Raw genomic sequence first — 24,768 nt, 5'->3', positions numbered from 1 at the left:
AGCATAGCTGGGTGCTGAAGCTGGCTGGCACAACCAGTCTGTTTCTGTGCTAGAAAACCCTTAAATTGCAATATGCCACCCAGTCTGTTGGGGACAGTCCCTAGACCCCTCGAATGCCCGGGAGTGTCTTTGCCTGGGCATCAGCGGGGGGGGTGGCGGGGCCAGCAGCGGGCCGATTTCCCGGCGGTGGGAGGCCGCACTGTCACCCATGAGTGTGCCCCCGACGGCTCCCAGGCCGAGCTGGCAGCGCCGCTCCTGAAATGGCATCGGCTGGTGGGCTTGGCCCCAGGACAGCGGCCCTGACGCCGTGGCGAAGGAGGTGCCAGCCTGCAGCTGCGCGCCCACGTCCGCGTCCCGGGCTGGGTGCTGAGCAGTGTGCGCAGCGGCCTGTCTGCACCACAGGCTTGGTGTGACGAGTCCGGCTGGAAATCAGGAGTGAGACCGTGTACTGGTGCTGGTGGCAGGGATTCAGCCACGGTTGTTTCAACCTCACCTCCGGTGAATTTTATCTTTATTCTTGCTGTATATGGGGTTTGCCCAAGGCCACCCTCAGCAAAGCCAGGGACAAGATTAGAATAAGCGCAGTTTCCACTGGTTTCATGGAAGAGAAAGACACGAGCGCAGTTTCCTGGCCAGACTTGGTCCAAGACAACCCCTCATTTCTTCTCAGCTTTGTCTAGCGCTCACTGCTTAGACCAGTCGCTGTGCCTGGCTGTGGGGATGATCGGAATCTGGTGCTGAGTAACGTTCAGGTGGGCGGTTCTGAGCCTCCCGAGGGGCAAGGGGTGTGTTTGTAGAAGTTCTGCTGTGGCGTGGCTGGGTCGGTGCATGGCCCCCCTCATCCCTGCCGTGTCCCGGGAGGATTTTGCAAGATGTGGTTAAACTATTCAGTAGGGACTTGTGCTGCTGTCCATATTTTGCTAACCGCATGAGAAGGCTGTAGGGGAACTCAGGTGGCACCGTGTCCCCGCCGTGCTGCCGCAGCCCACCGGCTCCTCGGGTTGGGGCCCGGGGCGCTCGCCCGGCTGGCTGCGCTGGCTTCAGGCCCAGAAGGCTCTACGTCTCGGGGCATGGTGGGGTCAGCTTGGGTGGAACACACAGAAGTCTCATTGTCTGTTTATTTTTTTAATTTTTTTAAAGTTTTTTCCAGCAGTAGGTGCGAGTTTCCTGCTGCTTTTTGCTAGGCAGAGCTCTGTCCCGGGGCTGCATGGTGGGCACGCTGGATGGCTGAAGGGCAGTGTCAGGCTCTCATCTCTCTGGCAGCGCCCGCAGTGTGAGAGAATGACTGCCATGTTCCCAGACAACACCACTGCAGTCACTGATGTTGTCCTTCTGAGTGCTCTTAAGTGCATGGCCTTTGAACGAAAGGAAGTCACACTTTAGGACTTGGATGTTTTTCTTTTGGATGGATTCTCAAGATTTGAGGGCTTTTGCTCAGTGGAGTTGCTAACGTACTACTTTTTTTCCCCTCTGTTCTTTTAACCAATGAGTGTAATTTTCCAGTTCCACTTAAGAACGTCTTTGTGAGTCTGATTATTTCTAAGGTGTAAAGCTGATCTTTTATTTTAACACTTCCCCCCTACAGCGGACCTGAACAACGTCAGGTTCTCGGCGTACAGGACTGCCATGAAGCTCCGCAGGCTGCAGAAAGCCCTCTGCCGTAAGTATGAGCTGGTCCCTCACCCGCTGCCGGGGAGACTTTATGCTCACAAGCATATTGACAGCTTTCAGAAGCAGAGAAACACCCCCACACATACGCCCAGCTCTGCATGGTGCGTGGAAACCTCTTGAAGTGTCTTCTGCTCCCACCGGCGTGCACGTTCCTTACGAGACCAAAGCACTGGGTAATCTGCAGATCTGTTCCTTGTAAGACAGAGCAGTGGATCACAAACAAAGCTAACATCCCCTACATGGTTCTTATCTTTGTACTTGTTAGCCATGTGTTTTCACTGTGCTCGTTACTGGGGCCACGTCTGTGTCAGCCACAGCTTTAGGTGTAGCTCAAGACCAAAGGAACAGGTTTGTGCTGTGCTGGGGACAGGGAGAGTTCGCATGAAGTGATCGCTCCAGAGCTGGAGTTGCTAATAGTTAAGTTGAATCTTGAACCCTGAGGGATTGTTGCCTTTAAAGAAGATCATCACAAGAAACATTCAGCTTCATTTTTCCCCAGCTTTTGGTTAACATTCAGAAGTCTCTCGTCAGCCATACATTAGTGATGTGCATGTTCTAACATTTTAATTCTCTCAACCAGTGTATGGTATTCTACCTGTCACTGGAGTTTACATTTCCTCCTCAGCTTGTTGTAACCTGATAGCTAAATAATTTGCTCATAGTTTTTTTGGTAGGCCCAGTCAGTTGCCAAAGCAAACAGTTTATTAGCCAGTACAGTTTGAGAAGTTACTAAAATATTTTAACATTCACTATTTGGTGTTTAATTGCAGGGTTAAATTTCTGACACAGTTGCAAATGTCTCAACTGTTGTTTCAAGTTTGGATTTGTGCTCTCATGCTTTCTGGAACTGTGTCAAAGCTTGGTATTTTTGAGCATGTTTACTTTTAGGCTTATAAGCATGAGTGAATTCCACTTGTGAACAGACTTAATTTCTGAATGTGTAAAAAAAGTAGAGAAGAAAAAAAAAGAATAAAAAATGAAACAATCAGTGAAAATTCTTACAACCTAGTGAAAGGTTTCAACATGAATGCAGTGGTAATGAAGTTTGATGATCAGAAAGACCAACATCTTTCCATGGCACAGCACTCCTGCCACAGTCATTGTGGAAAGGTATTGTAAAGAAACTGGAGTCACATGCAGTGAAAGGTATGCATAACCAGTGCAACACTGAAGTAAGGAACTAAAATTTTTTGAATTACAGGTTTCTTTAGCTGTCAGTGCACAAGTGTAACTTGTAACAGGTTTTTATGAAAACAAAACAAAACAAAACAAAACAAAACCCCCTTTGTATTATATTTTATCTATATTTCCCTGATTCCTACCACTGAAGAATTCTAGACTTATCTTGGGCTTTGCTGTGTGGAACCGTAATTATGCACTGAAGTTAGTTCATCTCTCGAGGTTACGCTTAGGTAGATTTTCTGAGAATGGATGTTTTCGGAGACACGCAGTGGCGCTTACACTGATTACTTTATAACACATTCTTCATACTTGTATCTAAGGAGAAGTATTTAAGGAATTTGGTTAGCAGTCTTTGTGCTTACAAATATTTTTGCTTGGAGACACCATCGTTGTGTTTGTGTATTCTATGATTTCAGTGTCGCTTGTGAACTCAGTTTAATTAGATTAAAAAAAAAACCCTAATTTGTTACAAAATTCTTTTTTTCCAGTTTGGCACTAGTAGAAATGGAGCATAGTGCTGGGTTTCAGGGCTACTGCACGTTGACAAAAATCCCTAAATTCCACCTGCAGTGAGTGCTGCTTTGAGCTCTTACTTTTTATTTCATGCTTAAAATTGCATGAGTTTAAAAAAAATTTTTGAAAAAATATATTATTTTCTGCAAACTTCATAAACAGCAGAACAGTGTTGTCTACTGAGACTCTAAAGGTGTGTGCGCAGTAGAAGGCCCGCAGAAGTGGAGGTGCAGCATATTCCTCAATGGCAAGAATAGAAACACTTTTAAAAACGAGCTGTTCTTAGACTTAGTTCTTTTCATTTTGTAAATTAGACCAATGAACATTAAGACGGTAGGACATTAAACCTAAAGAAGACTATGGAAAGTGGTAATCCTTAACAAATAAATGCTTATGTATTGTGTTACCTTAGGAGAATCTATTGTGTGGCTCTATCATCCCAGACTTTGAAATTACTGTGGGCATGCCAGGTGTAACTATTGCACCGTTTGGGGTTTTTTTTTAATGCATGGTTTCCTTTGATAATCACATCAAAGCGTGTTGACTTTCTTGTTTTGCTAGTTTTAAAAGATCTGATCTTCAAGTGCAAACCACATCTGAATGTTGTGATGTCAATAAAATGAGATGGATTCACAAACTTTTCTTGAAGATGCAGCAAAAGAAGTTATTCAAGAACTTCTGTTAGGGTCCTTTTTTCCTTTAATTTTATCCAGGCTAGATTAAATATATTTTCTTAATGTATCAGCCAACAGCAGCAGGTCACAGAGGAGATGATCTTGCATTCTGGCAACACCATTAATACTTTTTATCACCAGCTGTATGTTGGGTTTTCCCTGAGTTCAGTATATGACCTCCACAGCATACTTTCTCCTGCCTGCTCATTGTCGCTTGTGTCCTCCAGTGGGTTAGTTATTCCAGGTTGTGTTTTATACTTTTCCTGCAATCTGGCACAGGTTGGTGTCTAGCTACAAACTTCCTAACATTTTTTCTCTTGCCTTAGAGGCCAAAGAATTTTTTCCGTAGATGACTTAGATTTCAAAACAAGATAGAAGCTACTGCTCACACAGATTTTGGAGTCAGTTTTGGAATTTTAAATAGAGAAGAACGAGAGAGTGTCAGAGAACCCACAAAAAGTAAAAAGCATGAAGTGTTATGGTTTATTTGAATTAAAGCTTTGTCACTGAATGGCAATGAATACGCAAATCTTTAGTACCTATCTGGCTGTTGAGGCTTGCCTTTTGAAAGTCTGTCATTCATGGGACCTCCATCTGTGCTTTCAGGAAAGAAATATGCAATTCCTCATTCTGGGGAGGACCCCTCCCCCACATTTCTTTAAGCTTGGTGAGGAAGATGCAGGAGGAGCTTAACGTGGCAAAGGCCAGAGCCATTCTTCTTCCCATGAAAAGAAGTTCCCTAAAGCAGAGCGTGGTGGCAAGCACTTTTTGCTTGTTACAAGATGAACATGTGTTACTGACTTCAAGATAGGACAGGAGGTTGATGAAGAGTGGGGTGAAAGGCCTTTCAGAAGTTGCCGCTTATTAGTGGGAAAAGCTTTCACAAAGTGGAATGGCCCATGTTTAGCGGTAGCTGCATATATAATTAAGCTGCCACTCAGATGCCTGAGGGATTGGTTTAATTACCGTTGATTCATAGTCTCAAAGCAACTGAGAGTTCAGCCTCAAGCTCGGAGTTAAAGGTGTTGTGAAGGCAGTGCTCTATTTCCAATTTGACTAATAAATTATTAGAAGGGAAGCATCTTTCTGAGACTTAGGAATGGGTCTGATAAATATGCTTTTGTGGGGTACAACACTGACCTTAGAATAGCTATATTTTATATGCTAGTAGGTTAAACATAATATTCCAAAATATTTTCTTTTGTAAAATACCTATATGCTAATGTGAGAAAAGTAAAATTCCGATAAAACCCTGCACAAAAGCACAGATTCAAAGTTAAATTTCTTAGTAGAAGAATGGGGATAGCCTGCCAAGCTTTCCTTATTCTCTCTAGCACTGGGTACGCCAGGCCCACAGGGTGAAATTTTTAGAAGTGCTTAAGGGATGTAGTAGCAGAAGTCCCTATGGATTTCCAATGAAATTTATACTTCTGAAATTCTTGTGGCAATTACGAAATCCCAGTGTACTGTCCATGCAGCATTACCAAGCAACCTGGTGTGCAGTTAAAGTATTTTTCATCACCACTAGGACATCAAAAGGTCAGCTTCATGCTTGATAAAGTAGGATACTCAAGTGTGAATTTGGTAAATGTGCCGTTAAGCTGGGTGAAGTTCTCTAAAAAATTCCTTTATGGGGTTCTGCATTTAGCCTCTGCACATTTTATTTCTTTTTTGACATTACTGAGAGATGTTGCTTACCAGAACTCAATAAAACACATTTTTTATTCCAATGAGAGAAAAAGTAGTCAGTTCGTTTCCCAGTTTTGTGATAAATTTCCTGGATGTTTCTGGGCAGTTCAATGTGGGCCAGATCCTACTTCCTCGAATCATGTTGAATCATGCTGCACTTTGTGACTGCTCGTGGTATAAGCAGGGCTAACAGCATCTGGGCTTTAATATCCCCGTTGCTCACACCCTGAAAATTCACTGCAAGGAATTACAAAGGGTTTTCATGTGGCAGCGGGAAGATCTGCATCAATAGTCTCTTTTTTTCTGATTTCTTTTGTTCTTATTCCTGCTTTACTTTGTAAACCAACATCGCATAACTCTCTAACTTGGTGTCCCCCAAAGCATGGTGCTGCTGTTGATGTTAGTATGCAGAGACTAAGAGCTGAGAAAGGGAAGTTTTGTTTTGTATTGGACATCCAAAGTTCAAAAAGCAACTAACTTAAATTGGTATGAAAATCAAGTTTTTGAATGTCCATGGCAAAAAACTCTGTTGTATGTTGACTGGTAAGTTTAAATGTGTCTTACTTCATAATGTCATAGAGATATTTAGAAATGTAAATGCTCTGCAGGATTAAAAATGGATACATTTCATTGATAAATTTCATTAATAAATATTGATATAGGCCATTTAACGTTTCTGGAACCTTCTTTCCCCTGTTCTCGCCAGAGGAAAAATAACAGTGAGGTTAATCCCAGTTCAGTTGTGATTTGTTTGCATATTTCTAGTGGAGTTTGGTTCGGTTAAGATGCTCGACTTCTCTGAGAAATGGACGACACATCTCGGGAAGGCTGATGACATGCACGATGTTTGGAGCACATTCAGTGAATGCAGTAGTCAAATATTAGCCTATCTGTAGGAACATAAACCATGAAATACGTAATTTTTACTACGTAATAATTGATGTGTGATACTTCCATAGGGTCATGTAGCATAATAGGTACTTTATGGCTAAAAATGAAACATATTTCACTTTTATAAACACTGCTCTCTAAGACCACAGCTGAGTAAACAGTGCACCTGTAGGAGTCTTGAAACCAGTCTTGCACGTGACTTTCAGAGGACGTAAAATGTCCTCTGGCCAGGCATGTAAGCCAGGTAAATTGTTCTATTTACTTTTTGGATATGGGTAATACAACCACTGTTTCTCCTCAGTCTTAATTGTGGGTTGGTTTTTTTTTACTTTAACAGTGGATCTGCTGAGTCTGCCTGCTGCATGCGATGCCTTGGACCAGCACAACCTCAAACAAAACGACCAGCCGATGGATATTCTGCAGATCATTAACTGCTTGACCACCATTTACGATCGGCTGGAACAAGAGCACAATAACCTGGTCAATGTTCCTCTCTGCGTGGACATGTGCCTCAACTGGCTGCTGAATGTCTATGACACGTATGTAGGGGTGCTCTGAGTGTGGGCTGCTCAGAAGCTTTCTCAACAGCATGAGGGGAAGGGGTAACGAGCCCTCCGCCTCATTATAAATGAATGGCTTGAAACTGAAAAAAAGGATAGCTGAAGTGAAAGTTTAATAAACCTAATGGTTTAATGGCTGCATTTAGCTGAATCAATACAGCCCTTGGTTAAGCTTGCAATCCTAGATTTATTAAGCTAAGCAATGAGAGACCTGGAAACCAGAACTTTTTAAACAGATTTCTGTGTTCAGAGCGATTCAGGGACTACGTGTGCTCAGCAGGTCATGGCTTTGCGTGGCTTTTTTAATTTATTTAGATAAAGAAGTTCAAGAGAATTTTCAAGAAGCAACGCTATGAACACCATCGTGTAGACTCTTGCATGTACTTCCAGTTGTTAAACCTGTGCATTTTCTATAGCTTTCAATCTGTAATTCTTGTCCAAAGATACAAGAGGCTCATCCGTAATCTGCTGTGCTTATAACCCATCGCAGGCAGGAGATATAGGTATAAATACAACAGAGTAAACTTACTTTAAGGAAATTTAAGGGCATTGCTGTTCGGGGTGTTAATGATGTTGCTTATAATGCATAAATATAACACAAGTTTGTAAGCTAATTTTAGAATAAGCTATTATTTTTGTATTTGGTGAATTTAGTGAAAAAAAGATGTCAGTGGAAATCTTCATTTGTTTTTTTTAAGGGTATTACCAGCCACCTTCAGCCAGACACGCTTATTACTGTGGCGAAATAAACATCTGCGTATAGAAATGGAAGGACATGGGTCAACTATTGTATTTCCATTGACATTTTGAACTGTACTGAAGTGCCATAACATTGTTCTTCCATCCACCCTTTATCACTGCACTGAAGCTTTGATGATCACCTGCCAAAAAAAAAGTACAGAGTCTCTTTCTGCAGAATCACCTCCAATAAGCCAGTTGAAGTGGATCACCCAGATTGCATTGTATTTTTGTGTAGTGTATTGGTAGTAGGAATGGGGCTATATTCATTTCAGAGCCAGGTTTAATTTCTTTAATCTGCTTTGGCTTTCACAGAATTCTGATCCACTTCTGAATTATTGTCAACTATAAATAACGTATAGACAAAGGTACCCCTTTAGCGAAAAACAAGAAGGATGTTAATCCAGATCAGCCACGTTAGGGGCAGAGAAGGGCCTAAAGGTCGTTCCACGGGCTGCTCCTGAGCTGGACCGTCCAGTTCAGATTTGCTGTGTCCACTCTAGTTTTCTTTATGTTGCACTGTGCTGAAAGTACAACATTAGAAATTACAATTGGCTGCCTCCAGGCAATTCCCTAGGTGTGCAGGACACAATGAAACAGAGAGGTGCTTTATGTGTGGGGAAAGCTCGTAGCTGTTTTGCCGAAGTTCAGGTTTGAATAACACTGGCGAGAGAGGTGACCTTGGGGTTACATGTGATTAGTTATCATTGTAAACTTAATAGGCAGAGATCAACCAAAGTGCATAGCAGTACTGGAGACATTTAATTAAATGTACTGAATCTTAACTTTTCTTATAATTGAAAATTGTCATTTGTAAAGATATTAATCAAATTCACAGTCAATGGCTGATATAGGCACAACTTTGCAAATCCAACACGTTTCAGAGTTGTTTTAATTGATCAGTCGCTCATGCTCATTTGCAGTAGCATGCTAAATTACTGGTTTGACTTGGGAGGAGAGGAGAGTGAACTAAACAACTCATGATTCGTGCAACTTTCAATTTAATATGCCTTGCAGGGAAATCATCATTCTACATTCTTCTCCTGTATAATTTGCATGAGCCTGTTATTCATCAGCCAGAGTTTCTCAGGGCACAGATGATAATTAATTTGGAAAAGATTTTGAGGGAGAGGGGTAAGAGGAGTGGAGTATGGAAAGCATAGGTAAGCAACAAATGCTTATGCATGATGAAAAAAGCAAGATTCTGTAGTAAGAGGCAGCAAATTCTAAATTCGGCTTTGTCCACCTGTTTCTGTCTACACCTTTTTGTAGGGTTTGTAGGGGAGATGCGTGGGGGAGAGGGCACCGCTGGCTCCTGCAGCGCTTGCATAGGATTAAAAAGACAATGTGCATCTTTGCTGAACAGTGCAGCCTCATGCATGACTGTGGCATGCCTGGCTCCTTCTCCAACAAGTCAGGGCAGGGCTGAGAGACAGAAAGCAAAGGCTTTCTGAAAACGACTGCTGCATCGCATTTTTAATTAAAGTTATCTTGTCTTTGGCAAAAGGGATGGTTTCCTGCTCTGTCGGGGACCTCATCTTCTCTGAGAACAGCAGCAGTTCATAGAGAAGCCTTTTCAAATAGGTGTAAGGTAAAGACTCTTTACTGTCACTTTTGTCATAAAAAAGGAGATGAGTAATTATTTCTAAATGAGACTATTTCTGGCTGAATTGCTAGAACAGCACAATCCGATTCAGCTGTGCCCGTGAAGCCACAGCCGTATTTTATATTTCTTTTCTAGCTTATCTAATGACTGGCCAGCGTGTGCTGTGCAGCATGGTTCTGTGTAGGACTTCATTTGTGACGACTGTGGTACTGCGGTGAACATCGTTACAGTAAACAAATTATGACATGAATGGATCGTATTATCAGCCAATGTTTCTTTTTCATTAGGGGCCGAACAGGAAGGATCCGTGTCTTATCTTTCAAAACTGGTGTTGTATCCCTTTGTAAAGCACACCTGGAAGATAAATATAGATGTAAGTCAATGTAATTATGTAATTCTTTTGGGTTTAGTTTATGTTTATATTCTGTTTTCATTCCTCCTGTTTATTGCATAAACATTTAAGTAGCATATAGATACATTCTTTTAGATAGTCTAGATGCAAAATGTGCTAATTTGCTCCACATTGTGCTTTCATTTGTTCGGTATGGTTTTAGGTAGTTTAGCACAGTGGTCCCCAAACTTTCTTGATCATGCATCCCTGTCAGTAAAAAAACTTTTGAGTGTGCACCCCCACTAGATGTGGAGTTATTTATAAATTACGTGCATGTACTACTGCACTAATATACTATGTACATTGCAAAACATAAACAAACCTAGAAATTAAAAAAGGATGAGATAAAGATTAAATAAACACTATATTTAATTTTTTAAATTTAATTTATTAACAGAACAAAAAAATATTTTCTTACCACACCCCAGTGGATTGTCTTGTGCACCCCCTGTGGTGGATCACACCCTCCTTGGAGACCACTGGTTTAGCACAGCTTCATATGCAAAAATGCACGTCTACAGGACGTCTTGCGTTACAGCATTTTAAAATATATTCTTTTTTAAAATGTTTTCCACAGTGTGGTCAGGGTCTTATTACGTACATTGTGCTCAAATATAGTTGCTGTCTTTAAATAAATATTAAAGGTATGCAAATTTTTCATGTTTTAATAGACCAAATCCTGGAATACTTGAAAAAATTCCACTTGAAGTTTTCGTTTTATCTGATTAATGAGTCAGTTCATTAGTGAGGCTAGGATCCAGAGAAGATCTACTGATAAGAGTTCTGAAGAGTAACTTTCTGGTTAAATTAACTGGTATCACTTATTCATGCTTTTTTTTTTTTTTTTTTTTTTAAATGCAACCAAACTTTAGGATTTGACCCAATACCGTGGTGGTTCTTCACCAATTGTTGTTATTGTGTTCTTCTACTAAGGGAAGTTGAAGAAGGCTAAAGAGAAACCACACAGTTCCAACAACAGCATCTGTGTATGACTGTGTATAATTGGATCAGATTTTAGGGCAGTCACTACGAATGTCACAGTTTAGATCTCTAGATGTTTCATGTGGGAGTTGTGAACAAGTATTCAGAAAATCTTTTAAGAAAATAGTACAGATACTTTTTCAAAATATGTCATTGAGGATTATCAGAGTTACAAAGGAAAACATTCATATTTTACAGTCTCCTGCAGTGTGTGTCCATGGTAATGCATAACCCCCTTTTTAAGGTTGTAGAACACTTAATGTTTTAATGATGGAGAAATTGAAAGCTGAATCATTTGTGGGAGAGAAAGGAACTGTCTCTGCCAGGCTGTGGTCTGGCTTCACCCACCATGCCGAAGTCATAGTGCAGTTGCTGCTAGTATTCCTGCAAGTATGTGATGAGTCGCGCCACTTAAATTTTTTTCTCTCACTTATATGGCAGAGCAGAGTTGGTTCAGACTTGCTGAGGTGATGGAAGGATTTATCCCAAAATTGTTTATTCTAAATCTAGACTTGGCAAGAGTGAAACTCATGTAATTAAAAAATAATCCTTTGTCTATCCATTCCTTTATTCCTTTGGAAGAAAACAGGTGTCAAAGCAATGCTAGGAAAGTTATCTTGAGCAGTGCTGAAGCACCTTTATAATTGTATCCCTGGTGTCAGGTGAAATATTAAGGCGACTCCAAAAAAAGGGTTTTATTTTAGTCTAGCCGTCTCTCTCTCTCTCTCCTTTTCTTTTTTTTTTAAAAAGCTTTGAAAAGTAAGGAGAATTTATTCAGGTCGTGTATTGTCAACAGGGATATTACCAAATAAATAGTTAATGCTAACCTGATTTTTCTTATGAAGTCTAAAACCTCCTCAATGTGTGTGTAGTATAATTAATTCCCACCCAATTAATTTGAGCTTATGAAGGGATAGTGTAATTCTGTTCTGTAAGGATTCTTTTCTAGAATGATGCAGTAACAGAACATGGATTCAAGTGACATTTCACTTCAGAAATGAAAACTTAGTATAATATTAACATTCCCGGTGGATGACAGGTTCTGTTGTACTGTAATGTGTTTTTTTTTTGGATTAAAAGATTATAGTATATGGAAGTTAGGGAGCTCTTGTTTTTCGATTCAAATTAGTTGAAAGACAAATGGATTCGCCGAGTTGTACGTTGCTTCCTAACACTTCAAAATGTGCTGTGTGTTGTATGAGGTTATTTTACTGTTGAATGATACTTTTGAAACATTTGTGGTGTTGTGTCTCGAAGATCCTGCTGTTTAGTCAGCTGTGTTATAGAATCACAGCTACAGTGTCCCTTCTTCCCAGGTAAAAGCCAATAATGCTCTTAACAACTGCCACTAGACTGCTTATTCAGCAGAAGAAGCCCCGGTGTTTGTGGGAAGAGAAGCAGCCAAACGCGAGAGACATTTGTGTTCACGCCCGTCGAGGCTGCCGCGCGCGTGAGCCTGAGAAGCGGTGCGGACCCCGGCGCTCTGTGCCGTACCCCGGCTGTGGTGCTTTATCACAGGTGTGCTTTTCCTTCCCCCAGACCTGTTCAAGCAAGTGGCCAGCTCCACCGGCTTCTGTGACCAGCGCCGGCTGGGGCTCCTGCTCCACGACTCCATCCAGATCCCTCGGCAGCTGGGCGAAGTGGCCTCCTTCGGCGGCAGCAACATCGAGCCGAGCGTCAGAAGCTGCTTCCAGTTTGTAAGTTCGTGTTTGCTCGCTGTTGATTTTCTGATTGGTGTTTCGTGTCGAGGTATCCTGTCCGTTCTGGAGAGGATTGAAAATCTGGAAGAAGGATTAGGGTACTGAGGGTTGTTCAGTGGTGCTGTTCATTGGTGTACTAAACCGTTCCTTTGATAAGATGTATCCGGCCGCGGTGGAGGAAGCCCAGATCATGCTGTTATCCAGACAGCAAGCAGTTGTCATCAAGGCTTATATTGTAATGGAACCCTGCAAGCAGTTTAAGTCTTTGTTACAGCAGCTCCTAATTTTACAGTCTTCTATTGCCAGCAGTAGATCACCATTTATTGCTACCATGTAGGTGAGCAGCAATGGTCAATCTCAATTTTGGGCGTCTGCGTGCCAGTGACAGCCAGGTGCCCAGGGAGCAATAGGAACGGAGTGACTGCCTGCAGTGCTGGAGGGGCGAGAAGCACCCAATGAGCTTCTTCCACTGCTTGAATGGATAGTGCCAGTTTTCTTTAGAGAGTACTGAAAGAATTCCTGTCCTTTCTGTTGAGGAATGCATGGCGAACTGGAGGCTCTTTTTCAAACTTGTAAATTATTTAATCTGAGGAGGAAGAGAGTTAAGGGAATTATTCATCCTTATCCTAACCACCAGCAGAATGCACAAGATTGAGACAGCTGCTTAATGAAAACGTAGAGGAGGGGAGGTAATGTATGGTCTGTGATTAACTCTCTATGCATCTTCTACATTACAATGGAACAAACGTGCTTTTTCCCATCCCCTAACTGTCCCTGGGGGATTTTTCGTTTGGTTGGGGGTGGGGGGGAGTTGTTTGCTTTTTTGCTGCTGCTGAAGTTTCATTATGTAGTAGTTTCAGTTCTGTAGCAAGCAGAAACACAGCAAGTGTTTTTCAATGAATATTAATGCTTGGAAGTAGTCTTACACATAGTGACTATGAAAAGAATCTAATTCTAAAATCCCCGCAAAGTTCAGTTGTGATGGGACATTTGCTTTCTGTACTTTTTAACCTTCTTTTAACAGATTAATTCTACAGGATTCCTGTTTTCCCATTTCCATCATTCATATCTTGACCTTTTATAATTCTAACCTGTATTTGATCCCATTTCCAAATTAATGTCTTATGGGGCCGTATCCTGGGTGCATAACCCACGCTGATAAACTGTGCATAGTAACTTTGATAGGTGGGTTAGACCCTGCGGTGGTTTTTGAGCCTCAAGTTCCGCATTGGGCTTTCAAGTGAGACCAGCACGAAATGATGCTGCAGCAAATCCATGGTCAAAAGCTCATTTGTGCAAATGACCTTCCTGGGAAATTAGGACTCGCTGGATCTTATTTTCCCGAGTGAATGGCAGCAGCACTTAGAACACTGTTGAAAAACTGATAAGGAAAGTGACCTCGGAATCTGACAAAAACATGTTTTTTTGGAAAGGAGGCTGACTCTGCGTGTGTTTGTACTAGGAAAACCACAATAACATTCATAGTGATGGAACACACAAAAACAGTTCTTGTAAAATAGGAAGATGACCTTGGAATAAATGTTTATTTGGATAAAACGAGTTAGCAGCATTGTCATTATGAATGAGGACATGCCAGCAGGCCGAGTGCTGTACCGCATCCAGCTGCCGGCATTTGTAGAAACAGCCCAAGCACAGCTGGGCACAACCTTTGACATGTTCATAAATCAGAACATCAGAAAACCTGAGGAGGTTTCCTTCTCTTACTGGCACTGAAAACCGGGGTGGGGGGAAAGGCCACCCTTAGGGAACAGAACAGCAGTAGGAGTAATAGGGATGGAGGGAACGGAAAGGTGGGTGGGATGAGGCATGGAAGAAAGGAGCAGCCGGGAGTGGAGGTGGGGGAAGAAGTAAGACCTTTCCAGGAGAAACGGAGGAGAGGAGTGCAGAGAGATCCTTCCAGCGTGAGACGATGGTGTGGGGGGCACGGGGTCCCAGGCCGGGGGGGGCAGCACCAAGTGCTGGGGGGAGTCGGGAGCAGTTGGGGAACGGAGCGGCTGGAGGAGCTGAGCGGCCGAGGGGGTCTTGCGCGGGGCTCCCAGCAGCCTCCTTTGACTGAAGTGAGATAATTCAATTTTGAAAAATAATGTGGGGATTCGTAGTTTGCTGTGTGGAAACTAAATTAAGTCTTTCTTTGTACACCTGTGGTGAGGAATGCTTTTTCTTCAGGCTTTTTTTTTTTTTATTTCCTTTCTGGTGATGATAAGCCAGCAATAAATTGCAGTCATGTCAGAGTGTGCAACAAATGCGTGCTTCAGAAATGGCTCTCCCAGCCCCCTCGGGTTGGGTGCCCTGGCAACGGCCTTGTCTGCCGGCACAACGGCGGAGAAGGCCGGGATGTTTGCTGTTCCCCGTGATAAGGGGGAAACCGCTCCTGCTCTGCAGCTTGATGGGCGAGTCCTTGGGAATGAGCTCTGGGGAGGGTGGGCAGCCCAGCCACGCTCTTGGTGGCAGCCTGCCCACTGCCTGCCCACTGCCTGCCTGCTGCCTGCTCCTGCCTGCCCGCTGGTGGGGAACAGGTCCCCTTGCCGCAGGTGGCCGCTGCTGCGGCCCTGTTACCTTTCATCCCCCCAGCACCCATTCTTGCCTTCCATAGTTTTCTTCATATACGGGAGGGTGCGGACAGTAATTGTCAGGAGAAAAAGGGTATAATGGGACTCATCTTTCCTACGTGGGGCGGGGGTATGTAATTTCTGCTTTGAGATTTTAAAGAATAAATATTTTTAATGATCTGATGACTGTTTGAAGACTGTAGTTCTGCCTGGGCTCAGACTGCATTAGAGGAACCTATAGATCCGTGAAAAATCAAGTGAATTCAGTATTACTGCAGTGTGAAAGCACTATCCTTTTAGTTCTGTGATGGGTACATTGATTAGGTAAACAGGATAGGGAATTGATACGGACCAAAGGACGCACATGCTGTGTTTTAATCACAGTAGAAAATTATTAATATGCTTTCCTTGTATAGTGTAAACAGGACCTAGGAATTCACATCACTGCCTTGGATGAGTTGCTGTGACATTGGGACGTTTAAGAAATGTGATGCAAAAACAGTGCGGCTGGGATAAAAATGTCTCTTGCTGTTCCTCAGTAACATTTTGGATATTTGGTTCTTGGTTATAAACTGCTGTAAGTGTGCTTTCTTCCGAGGGTGTACTTGAAGTAGAGTACTTGATGTGAAAAACTAGTACAGATAGAGCTAAGGAGTAGTGAAATATGTAACATTAATTCATATCTGCATTTCAAACCTTCTTGTTTCATTTCACTTTGATGGAGGAAAGTATTTTAATATTCTGTGTTGTACAGTCTTCCTTTGTAGGTTTCTACTTGATCAATGATAGGGCAAGATCAGCCTGTTTTTTACAACCACTTAACTGTGTCCAAATCCAGTATATTTACTCAAGACGAATAAAAGCCAAAATAGGGGCCTGTTAGTCTTTTCAGGTGGAGTTTGGGTATTGCAAATCCTGGGCCAGCACCCTGATAGTGACTTTGGCCATAAATGCTGTGATTTGACTTGGTTAGGCTGTTGTTTTGTGAGGGGTGGGTTGGTTTGGGGGGCAGGAGGGGGGTTAACAGTTAGGAAATATCAGTACTGTGTGCAAATAACCATGTGTACTTACATAGAGGTCTATATGAAAATAATTTACAAATGCAGTGTTACTGTTGAGGGACTCGATCTCGTTTGAGAGATCCAGGCAGCCCTGCTTTCTATTCGTAGGATATTTCTTCTGCTTTTGGGTCTGATAGGGGAGAGCTGGCCTAAGGGAAGGAGCAAATCCTTCCTCAAGCTGCTATGCTGTAAATGTCATAAACCAGCAATTCTAGTTTTATTTCAGCAGGATTTTGTGAACCTGTGCCTGACTTCGCAGGGCACTCTTGAGGAGTCCTACAAGTGAACTCCTTTAAAGAGCTGTTTTTAAATGGTTTAGGGCATGGGGGATGGAGGCGGGAAGGTGGTGTTTTTCAAGTGTGTATAACATAAAACTGCATGTTAATTCACTCTGGGTTGATGTTTTTGTATTTTATTACTCTTTACCACAACACTAAAAACATTGACTGGAGCAGTCAATGCAATCAAGTGTAGTGCAAGGGGTCGAAGTAATGATCTTGAGCATTTGCTCCAAGGGTCGAGGCAGATTTAAGCAGTTTGTACTGCCCAGAGTTACCTTTATAATAATCCTCTCTTTCTTGGCCGTGAAACAACACTTGTCTTGGAAACTGATAAATTCTTGGTTTTTGTTTTCTTACCAGCCAGCAATGGGGGGAACACGAATGTACTGAGTAAGCCACTCAAGAGTGGAAAACAAGGTTGAACAGGGTTTGGTCTGACTCCGGGGAGACAGAGCTGCAGTTCATGCCTTGCTCTGCATTTTTAAACGCTAACAAGTTGTAAGAATCCCATTCCTCAGTTTGGCTTGTCCAAAATAATATTTACTTAGGCTAACGTAAAGTTTTCCATCCTGGATGGAAAACAGTATTAAATTAAGAATGTTAATTTATTTCCAATTAATTTCTTACACTGCCCATAACATTTTTGATGAGCTATATTCTGTTTATCACAATTTGTGCTATATTGTCTGACTCTGTCCAAAAACACATCACATTGTTCATGTAAAATAACGACTGTATTTTGGATCATATTTCGTATTATGGATACATAAGCTAACATAGCGTAGAATATTGCTTAATCTACTAGCTGGAGGAAGGGGGGGAGGGAGGGGAAATGGAGAATTCGACTCCAAAGTATTGCATAAAGATGGTAGCACCACCCAGCTTCCTATTCCCCCATTGTTTCTGCAAAAGAAATACTGAAAAACAGATGTCTGGAACTCAATGAATTTGAATGCCCCCCATAACGAATTGTTGCTTGTAAGCTGGAAGGGGCTTTATGAATTTTAGTTTAAGATTCACTGTTATTACCATAAAAATTGGGAGTTGCAGAGGAATGTGTTCAAGAGAAGAACTGTTAATATTCTTTACAGCTTGATCTTGTTGGTTCAGATACGTACTGTATGAATTCAGACTTTTTCCCTTATGTAAAATCTTCAGCAGCTGCCTTTAACGGATTTAGAGATTATTAAAAAAATTGTAATAGCAGCACAGGGAACAGTCAAGAACTGTCTGTCCTATACTGTCTGACCCTGACCAGCTTTTCTCCACGTGGCTTTAAATCTTCATGTAATGTAATTCGGAACCAGTTCTGATACATTTTAATGCACCTAATCTCTCTGAGCACAGGTTTTGTACAGCCAGGCTCTGGGTAGGCAGCTGTTGGGACTGCTGGCAATCGGCAGTGACTGCAAAATTAAAATAGATCTTTGGGTGTTACGGAAAGTCTTTCATCGCTGCAACATTTTCCCTGCAAATTTGAAGCAGCTACAAGTGGAGAGCAGCACTTTGAGCAGCTCATTCGTATTCTGATGGCAGCTTGCACTGCAGCATTTCCGTACGCTTCATGTTTTTCTATTAGAAACAGCGTATTACAGAGATCCTCTTAAAAATGTTTTTGAGGCTTAGAGGACCTCTGTATAGAAAGTGTAGTCTGCTAGGCGGGGTAATGGTTTGCCAGTGTAGTTCCTGGCTGATGCTGGCTCACTGAGTGAGCCACAGAAAGTCTCTTCCCAGCCCCTTTACTGCCCTGGCTGCTAGCTGGAAAATAGACATATAGATGATCATATTTTATAATTATGCCTTTCTCTCTTAAGAGAGTTCTAGAATTTATTTAATTCTATGGAATTCACTGATGTCCTGCAGCAGAAGGCAGTGTCTGCTGGTCAAACAAACTCTCTTGCCAGTGTTGGCTGGACTTCATTGTACTTTTGATTTTTCTCTCTTTTTTCCTTTGGGGAGGTTCCTAAATTCTGTAGCTACATGAAAAAAACAGGAGTAGGATTTAATGCAGAAGTCTTCAGAAATATTTCGGCGTGGGGGAAAAAAAAGCTTATTCCATTTCATATAAGACCTGTAGCAAATATTAAATTGTGAGGGGCTTTATCTGAATAACTGTAGATACATTGTGGTTTTATGCTTTTACCCCAGATGCTGAAAGAGGATGTGTGACTGTGCTAGAAATGCACACACAGGGATCTTAAATGCAGTCATAGGAATCTTTACGTGGTTTCCCAAACCACCATCTTAAGAAGAAAGCCCTGACCGAAAAATCTCTTTGTTTCTAATTCACCAAAATATTGCAGCTGCATTTTAAGTGTATTTTAATGCTATACATTATTCAGGGGATATTCTGGGTTTTTTTTCCACTTTCTTCTTGTGACTGGGGGTTTGTCTAGGAGACTTTGCATTCTTCTCAGTCTTCAAGTATTGATCAGTTAATTAGTTTGTCAAGATTATAAACAGTGTTAGCTTTGAAAAAAAAAAAACCACACAACTAATTGATTTTCCCTATAGCTCCCTCTCCTTTAGATCAGTTACGATGTTTTTTTCTCCAAATCTGTTGCTAACGTCTTTAGTTGAATAAGGTTTTAGCTAGGTCATACTGAACTCAGATTTTATGAGAAACTGGAAAAGTAACCGAGAGCAAGCATAAAAAAAAGCAGCACTCAATCCTCTCTTCATCTTGGTCCATGTACATGATACATTAATGCTTATTATTTATTTAAGTGCTTCAAATAGGTTTGGAACCACAAAGGAAGACAGTCTGCCTTGTGAAGTCTGAAATATAAAAGACTGGCCCACAGAAGGCTACATTTAAAACCCCAGAGAAAAAGGAAAACAGATGATTTAAATATATTCAGGCCATAAATATGCTGTTTCTGTTGGGTAGCATGGAAGGAAGTGTCTCAAGGAATTTGAATTAGCACGTGGTGATGGTTTAGAGAGATGGTATCCCGCTCCGCTGCTTGGGCTGTTCCCTGTGGGGACCCGTCCTCCTCCCTGCCGGAGCTCCTCACTGTGTCCGGTGGAGCCGTCACCTCGCCCTCAGCACTGGAAGCAGCTCCCAGGTTCTCAAGTAACCACTTTCCTGCTGGCTCTGCACCACCCTGCGTGCCGGAGAGAGGTTCCCGGTAAAAGCTGACTTCGTTGCTTCGCTGTTTTCCTTAAAATCTCTTTTAATGCTCTTTGCCTTTAATCTGCACTGTTCTTTGCAGTGGCTAGTCTGCTGGGACGGTGAGATCTCCACCTGTGTAGGTAGATCACTGTTGTCCCCCGTTGCTTTGTGTTTCTCGTCCCTTTGCTGTTTCTTTTTCTGTACTGTAGGTGCTGCCAGGTAGGGATTATGTATCATTTTCTGTGCTTGATGCCTGCCACAGTGGGATTCAGCTCTGCTGCTTCGAAGTTACTGCAGAAGAGATACCTGAAAAGATCATGGTGGTTAGGATGTGATGGGAAGGCAGCAGAGAAATGGGGCTGCCGGGAAGTTTTCGTAGGCTCTTTTGCTGCTGGCAAAGAGGTGAAAGCGGGAGGTGGTGGAATATGAGGCCAAATCGATTGTATTCTGTGGGACAAAACTGTATTGTGTTTGTAGGCAATGACAGGAAATTTAGAGGTGATATGGTGGGAAGAGCGATTTTGAGGCATTCAAGGAGGCAGAGAGTTAAATGTTCAACAACAGGCTGAAGAAGGGACTTGAATGATTTCCTTATGCATGCATTTAGAGGAAAGGTCAGTATGATAATGAAGGATGTCAGAGAGAAAGGAGTTGTGGTCAGAAGACGTGCAATTTTTAGGGCTTGGATAACACAAACTGTTTTTAAAATAGGTGAGAAGCAGTGCTAGGCAGGCTCAGTTAAGAGAGATGGGAAGCACGAGATCAGGCATCAGAGGTGATCCTGTAAATGGATGATTTTCTCTGTGACAGAGTACATGGTAGTGCTGTCTATTGTAATAGAGAATAAGAGAAAGAGAGATTTGAAGTGTTAATAATTGTGTTCAGTTCCTGGATTTGTTTTTTTTTGTTGTTTTTTGGGTTTTCTTGCTTGTTTGTTTTTTTTTTTAATGAATGGCTGGACTGGGGGAAAAGCTGGAGTATGTTCAGGGAAAGGTACAGAGTAGGCAGGAAACGAATAGCTTGAACTGTTAGTTGTCTGGTAGCAGGCAGATCACTTGTGCTCAACCCCTGTCTTTCTTACAGGCCAACAACAAACCCGAGATTGAAGCTGCCCTGTTCCTGGACTGGATGAGGCTGGAGCCGCAGTCCATGGTGTGGCTGCCCGTCTTGCACAGGGTGGCTGCTGCGGAGACCGCCAAACACCAAGCCAAGTGCAACATCTGCAAGGAGTGCCCGATTATTGGATTCAGGTACAAGCTCGCTCCCTTTCTGTATGCGCTGCTGCTTGGTGGATCCAGAGCTCTGCTTGTTTCCAGGCGAATCGAGTGCTTGATTTTATTTGTGGTGTTCAGGGAAAAAGGTAGTTGTGAGAGGGCGCGAGGGGGAGTGACAGCTAGACTGAGTACAGTGATGCGAGAGTTGAAGAGAACAGAAGTCATCCGTCAATTAAGATACAGCCCTTCCTCTGTGTCCCAGTCTTTCCGTGCCTCAGCCAAAGTACTGGTGGATTGCACAACTAAGACTATTTTCTTTACATTCGGTGTGTCCTGTACACGCAGTTACATTTTCTGAATTGGATCGTAATGAGTTGCCTTCTGTCATGGTACAGAGCAAGGAAGTGCCTTGAAAATTCGCAGACGTGTAAGGCTACATGTGCGTTTCTCAGTGAAAGAATGTAGTTGGTGGAACATTAACCTGGAGTGGGGGAAATGTTGCTGGTCTGTTTAAACATCTGGATCGACACCATGGTTACTATGGCAATGAATAAGTCACTGTGTTGTAAAATGGCTGTGTGTTGGTATGCCTGTTGAGAATCCACTTAACGGCTAAGTAAATACTCACTTTCAATTACGCCTAGACTTGTTTTATCACTTTGCTTTGGAATAGCTGCTTTGTATGGTTTCTGTCCTTTTTATGCACGGTCTTCTTTTACTGTTGGCATTTCTCCTTCTATGGTATGGTGTTGTTTACGAAGAGTTTTCTGTAATTTTGTTTCTAAAACCCAGATAGGCAACAGCAGCAAGCAGTGCTACATAGAAAAGCCGTCATTGTGCTCTAACCTGGAAAAGTATGAATGTTGCTTTTATACATATAGTGGGGCAGTGCTTTCTGCTATGCAGTTTCACAGGCAGTGGGAAACGGGAAATACCAAAGGTATCGCTTTGTTTGGAATCCGAGTTCTCCTTCAGTGAGGCGGTTCCTCTCATCGTCTAAATTCTTCTCCTTCTGCTTTTATTCTCCTTGAATATCTGAACTGGGAAATGATAAAGATTACTGAGGAAGAGCTAAGGATGGGGTGCAAGTAGTTCAACACATCCATAAAGTCTAATATTCATGTTCGCAGATACGGTTTATGAAGTACTGAATTAGTGACACGGTTTTGTATAAACAGCCAAAGACAAGTAGGTGGAACTGAAAAGTGCAGCACTTGGAAAATCAAAGGATGGCAAGTGAATGGATAGTCTGTACTGAGCATCGAGAGCTCAGGAAATGGACACTGGAGTTCTGTGTTTGCGTCTAATTTTACTTGACTGATCTCATCTGTCTCTTAAATTTATATAGCAAATCTATTATCACGATAGTGGAATCTGTCTGTTGCAGATTTTTTTCCCTGGCTTGGCAAGTCATTGAAACCCCGTGTACACGCTTGACAAAAAGATACTGTATTGGGAGGCTTTTAGAAAGCTAATACTGTGTGCCTCAGTACTTATAAAACAATGTTCTTTTGAGGTCATTGTGACTGAACTGCTTCACGTCTTTGGAACAAGACAGCCCTTATGCCTCCGGCTCTTTCAAGCACTTCAGCACAGCAGATACAACAGTTAGCTGCCTCAGAGAGCTGATGAGATTGAATAATGGCCTGAAAGTGTGTTTGGAGTTTTGCATGGGTGGAATGCCATACAGGAAAATTGTTTTGATAGAGGTGCTAGGAAGGACACAACCAGCCTCCTGCCTTGTGTGCAGCACTTAGGAGTTTGCTGGAGTGGCTTGTTGAGGAGGGCATTACTTACTTGAATTTTGCTTCCTCAGGACATTCTGTGTTAGGAATCATGATGGAGAGCAAAAGAACTGAAATTAGCATTATAGAAGCAAAAAGCATGGTGGTGTCATCCATGTGTTGAGAGAGTGATTGTGTAGAAATCTTTGCAGTTGTCCAGTGTTAAAAATTTTTTGGAAGGTGTGGATCTTTGATTAATGTCCGAGGCAGCAATGCCTGTCCCTCAGTGGTGGAGGAGCATTGCCCGGCATTGCACACTGTGTGACATCTCAGGGAAGAGAAATTACGGACGCAGAAAACTTGACAAGCTGATATGAGGCATTCACATACAAAGCTCTGAAGCCATGGTTTTTTCTGCTTCTCTTTTAGGTACAGAAGTTTAAAGCACTTTAACTATGACATCTGCCAAAGTTGCTTCTTCTCTGGCCGTGTTGCAAAAGGTCATAAAATGCACTATCCCATGGTGGAATACTGCACACCAGTAAGTAGCTGTTTTACAGACCCTTACTGTCCCTTCTTATGTAGAAAGGAAAAGCTTCATTTCCTATGTGCAAGGTAATGGAGAGTTTGGGTGGCCTTTCTTCCCTCCCTCCCCCAATAATGAAATCACCTTTTATATACTATACATGCCAGCAATTTCTGGTACTTAGTAAAGGATACTGCAATGGTTTGAAGTAAGTTGAAGTTCGTTGTTTGTACCATGCTGTGTTGTAATGAATTATTGCGTGCTAATGACTTGTTCCATGTTCAATGCCGTAGTTCACTTTATGGATCCTGCAAGAAGCCTGTAATTTGTGCAAATACTCATTCGTGGCTTAGCTCGCAATGTTTTCTCTGTACCAGTGTGAGATTTTTCTGATTTTCTCAGCAAGTTGTTTTCCCCACAACTCTATGATCCCGTTTTTAAGTTCTTTATTATTTAGTAGTACCTGTGTATTGTGTGATTGCTTGGTGGTGTAAAATACCAGGGCAGTTCTCCAGAGTAGCAAGGGAGATTTCACTTCTGAAGACTGGAAGCTCGGGTGTTCGGTGCAGCATGGTGCAGATGTGCTACGTTGATGGTGGTGTGAGGGTCTTCACCCTTGTTTCACAGCTCCCTAAAGGGTCGCTTTTGCATAAACGTTTCTAAAGTACGTAAATGGTTTTTACATCTTCATCCAGACAAAAAGGCATGGCTAAAACAAAAGTAAAGACTCTCAGCTTTTCTTAAAAACTTAGAGGAAAAAATATTCCCTTGATACATTACAGTAAAGCAAAACCAGTATTTTTGTTGGTTTTCATTTATGGACGTTTATTTACATTTTCTATCAATTTCTGCTGTAGCATTTAAAAGGCAGTATTTAATCTGAATCTCTACTAATGGTGTTTGCTGGCTTTCTGTCGGTGTCGGCTGGCTGCTGCTTCTCGGCGCCGTCGCCCGGGGCCGAGGTGGCTGGCAGGGCGATGCGCCTGAGCTGCCGCGCCGGTCGGAGGGAGCGCGAGCAGATCTGGACAGACCTCTCCGTCGCGGCGTTCCTGCAGCGGGCTCTCGTGATCCCAGTTTGTTGGCAGGGTGACCGACCAGCCGCGTTAGGGCATTCCTTCCAGCCGCAGCAGAATACCTCCTTGCTGAACGGGCTGCAGTTTTGTTTTGCAGTTTGCCACCCTTACTTTTGCTAAGAAGTGACATGGGAGATTTGTGGGTGGTGCACAGAGTGCACAAACCAGCGTCTTGCCACCTGTCTGTAAAATGTGTTTTGAGGAGAGAGAGACAGAGAAGGACCACAGGACACCCCCACAGACTGCAGCAGCTCGCTGCAGCACGGTGTCCAGCAGGTTTCTGTTCTCCCTGAAAATACGGATTGCTAACAGGCAAACACAGTGGTGAACAGAAACTTGCAGCCGCATCCAGATTGTTGAATCAGAATAAAGAACCATTGACAGCCAGTACATTTTTTTGTGAATCCTGAAGTCCAGCAGCCCATGCTAATGTGCCGTGCCTGACTGCACCAGCAGCCAGTTGAATTAGAGAAGGATTAACTGGGGGGGGGGGGAGGGGAAGTGAATGTGACTGTGACGCACAGCAAGCCCTGATCTTTTTTGTGTTGCTGCTATTGAAAAAATAAACCTAAATACTGTGTGATTGAACAAGGCGTCCACTGAAGCTA

At 42.5% G+C, this 24,768-nt stretch overlaps 1 protein-coding gene across 22 annotated transcripts in view; it reads left to right on the top strand.

Annotated features, from left to right (window-relative positions):
- The window catches only part of DMD (dystrophin), a 1,341,705-nt gene that overhangs the window by 1,272,692 nt on the left and 44,245 nt on the right, over positions 1-24,768 (top strand). For all 22 annotated transcript variants that reach the window (XM_075430270.1, XM_075430262.1, XM_075430225.1 and 19 more), the window contains 6 exons: positions 1,586-1,660; positions 6,958-7,159; positions 9,812-9,897; positions 12,436-12,593; positions 20,707-20,873; positions 22,991-23,102. In XM_075430270.1, the coding sequence (XP_075286385.1) occupies positions 1,586-1,660; positions 6,958-7,159; positions 9,812-9,897; positions 12,436-12,593; positions 20,707-20,873; positions 22,991-23,102 (800 nt within the window). The remainder of the gene's footprint in view (positions 1-1,585; positions 1,661-6,957; positions 7,160-9,811; positions 9,898-12,435; positions 12,594-20,706; positions 20,874-22,990; positions 23,103-24,768) is intronic.

The sequence above is a fragment of the Opisthocomus hoazin genome, chromosome 1 (genome assembly GCF_030867145.1).
Source record: "Opisthocomus hoazin isolate bOpiHoa1 chromosome 1, bOpiHoa1.hap1, whole genome shotgun sequence".
In the NCBI taxonomy this organism is placed as follows: domain Eukaryota; kingdom Metazoa; phylum Chordata; class Aves; order Opisthocomiformes; family Opisthocomidae; genus Opisthocomus; species Opisthocomus hoazin.
The sequence above is the reverse complement of the archived record's forward strand: the minus strand, read 5'-3'. Positions and strand labels throughout refer to the sequence as shown.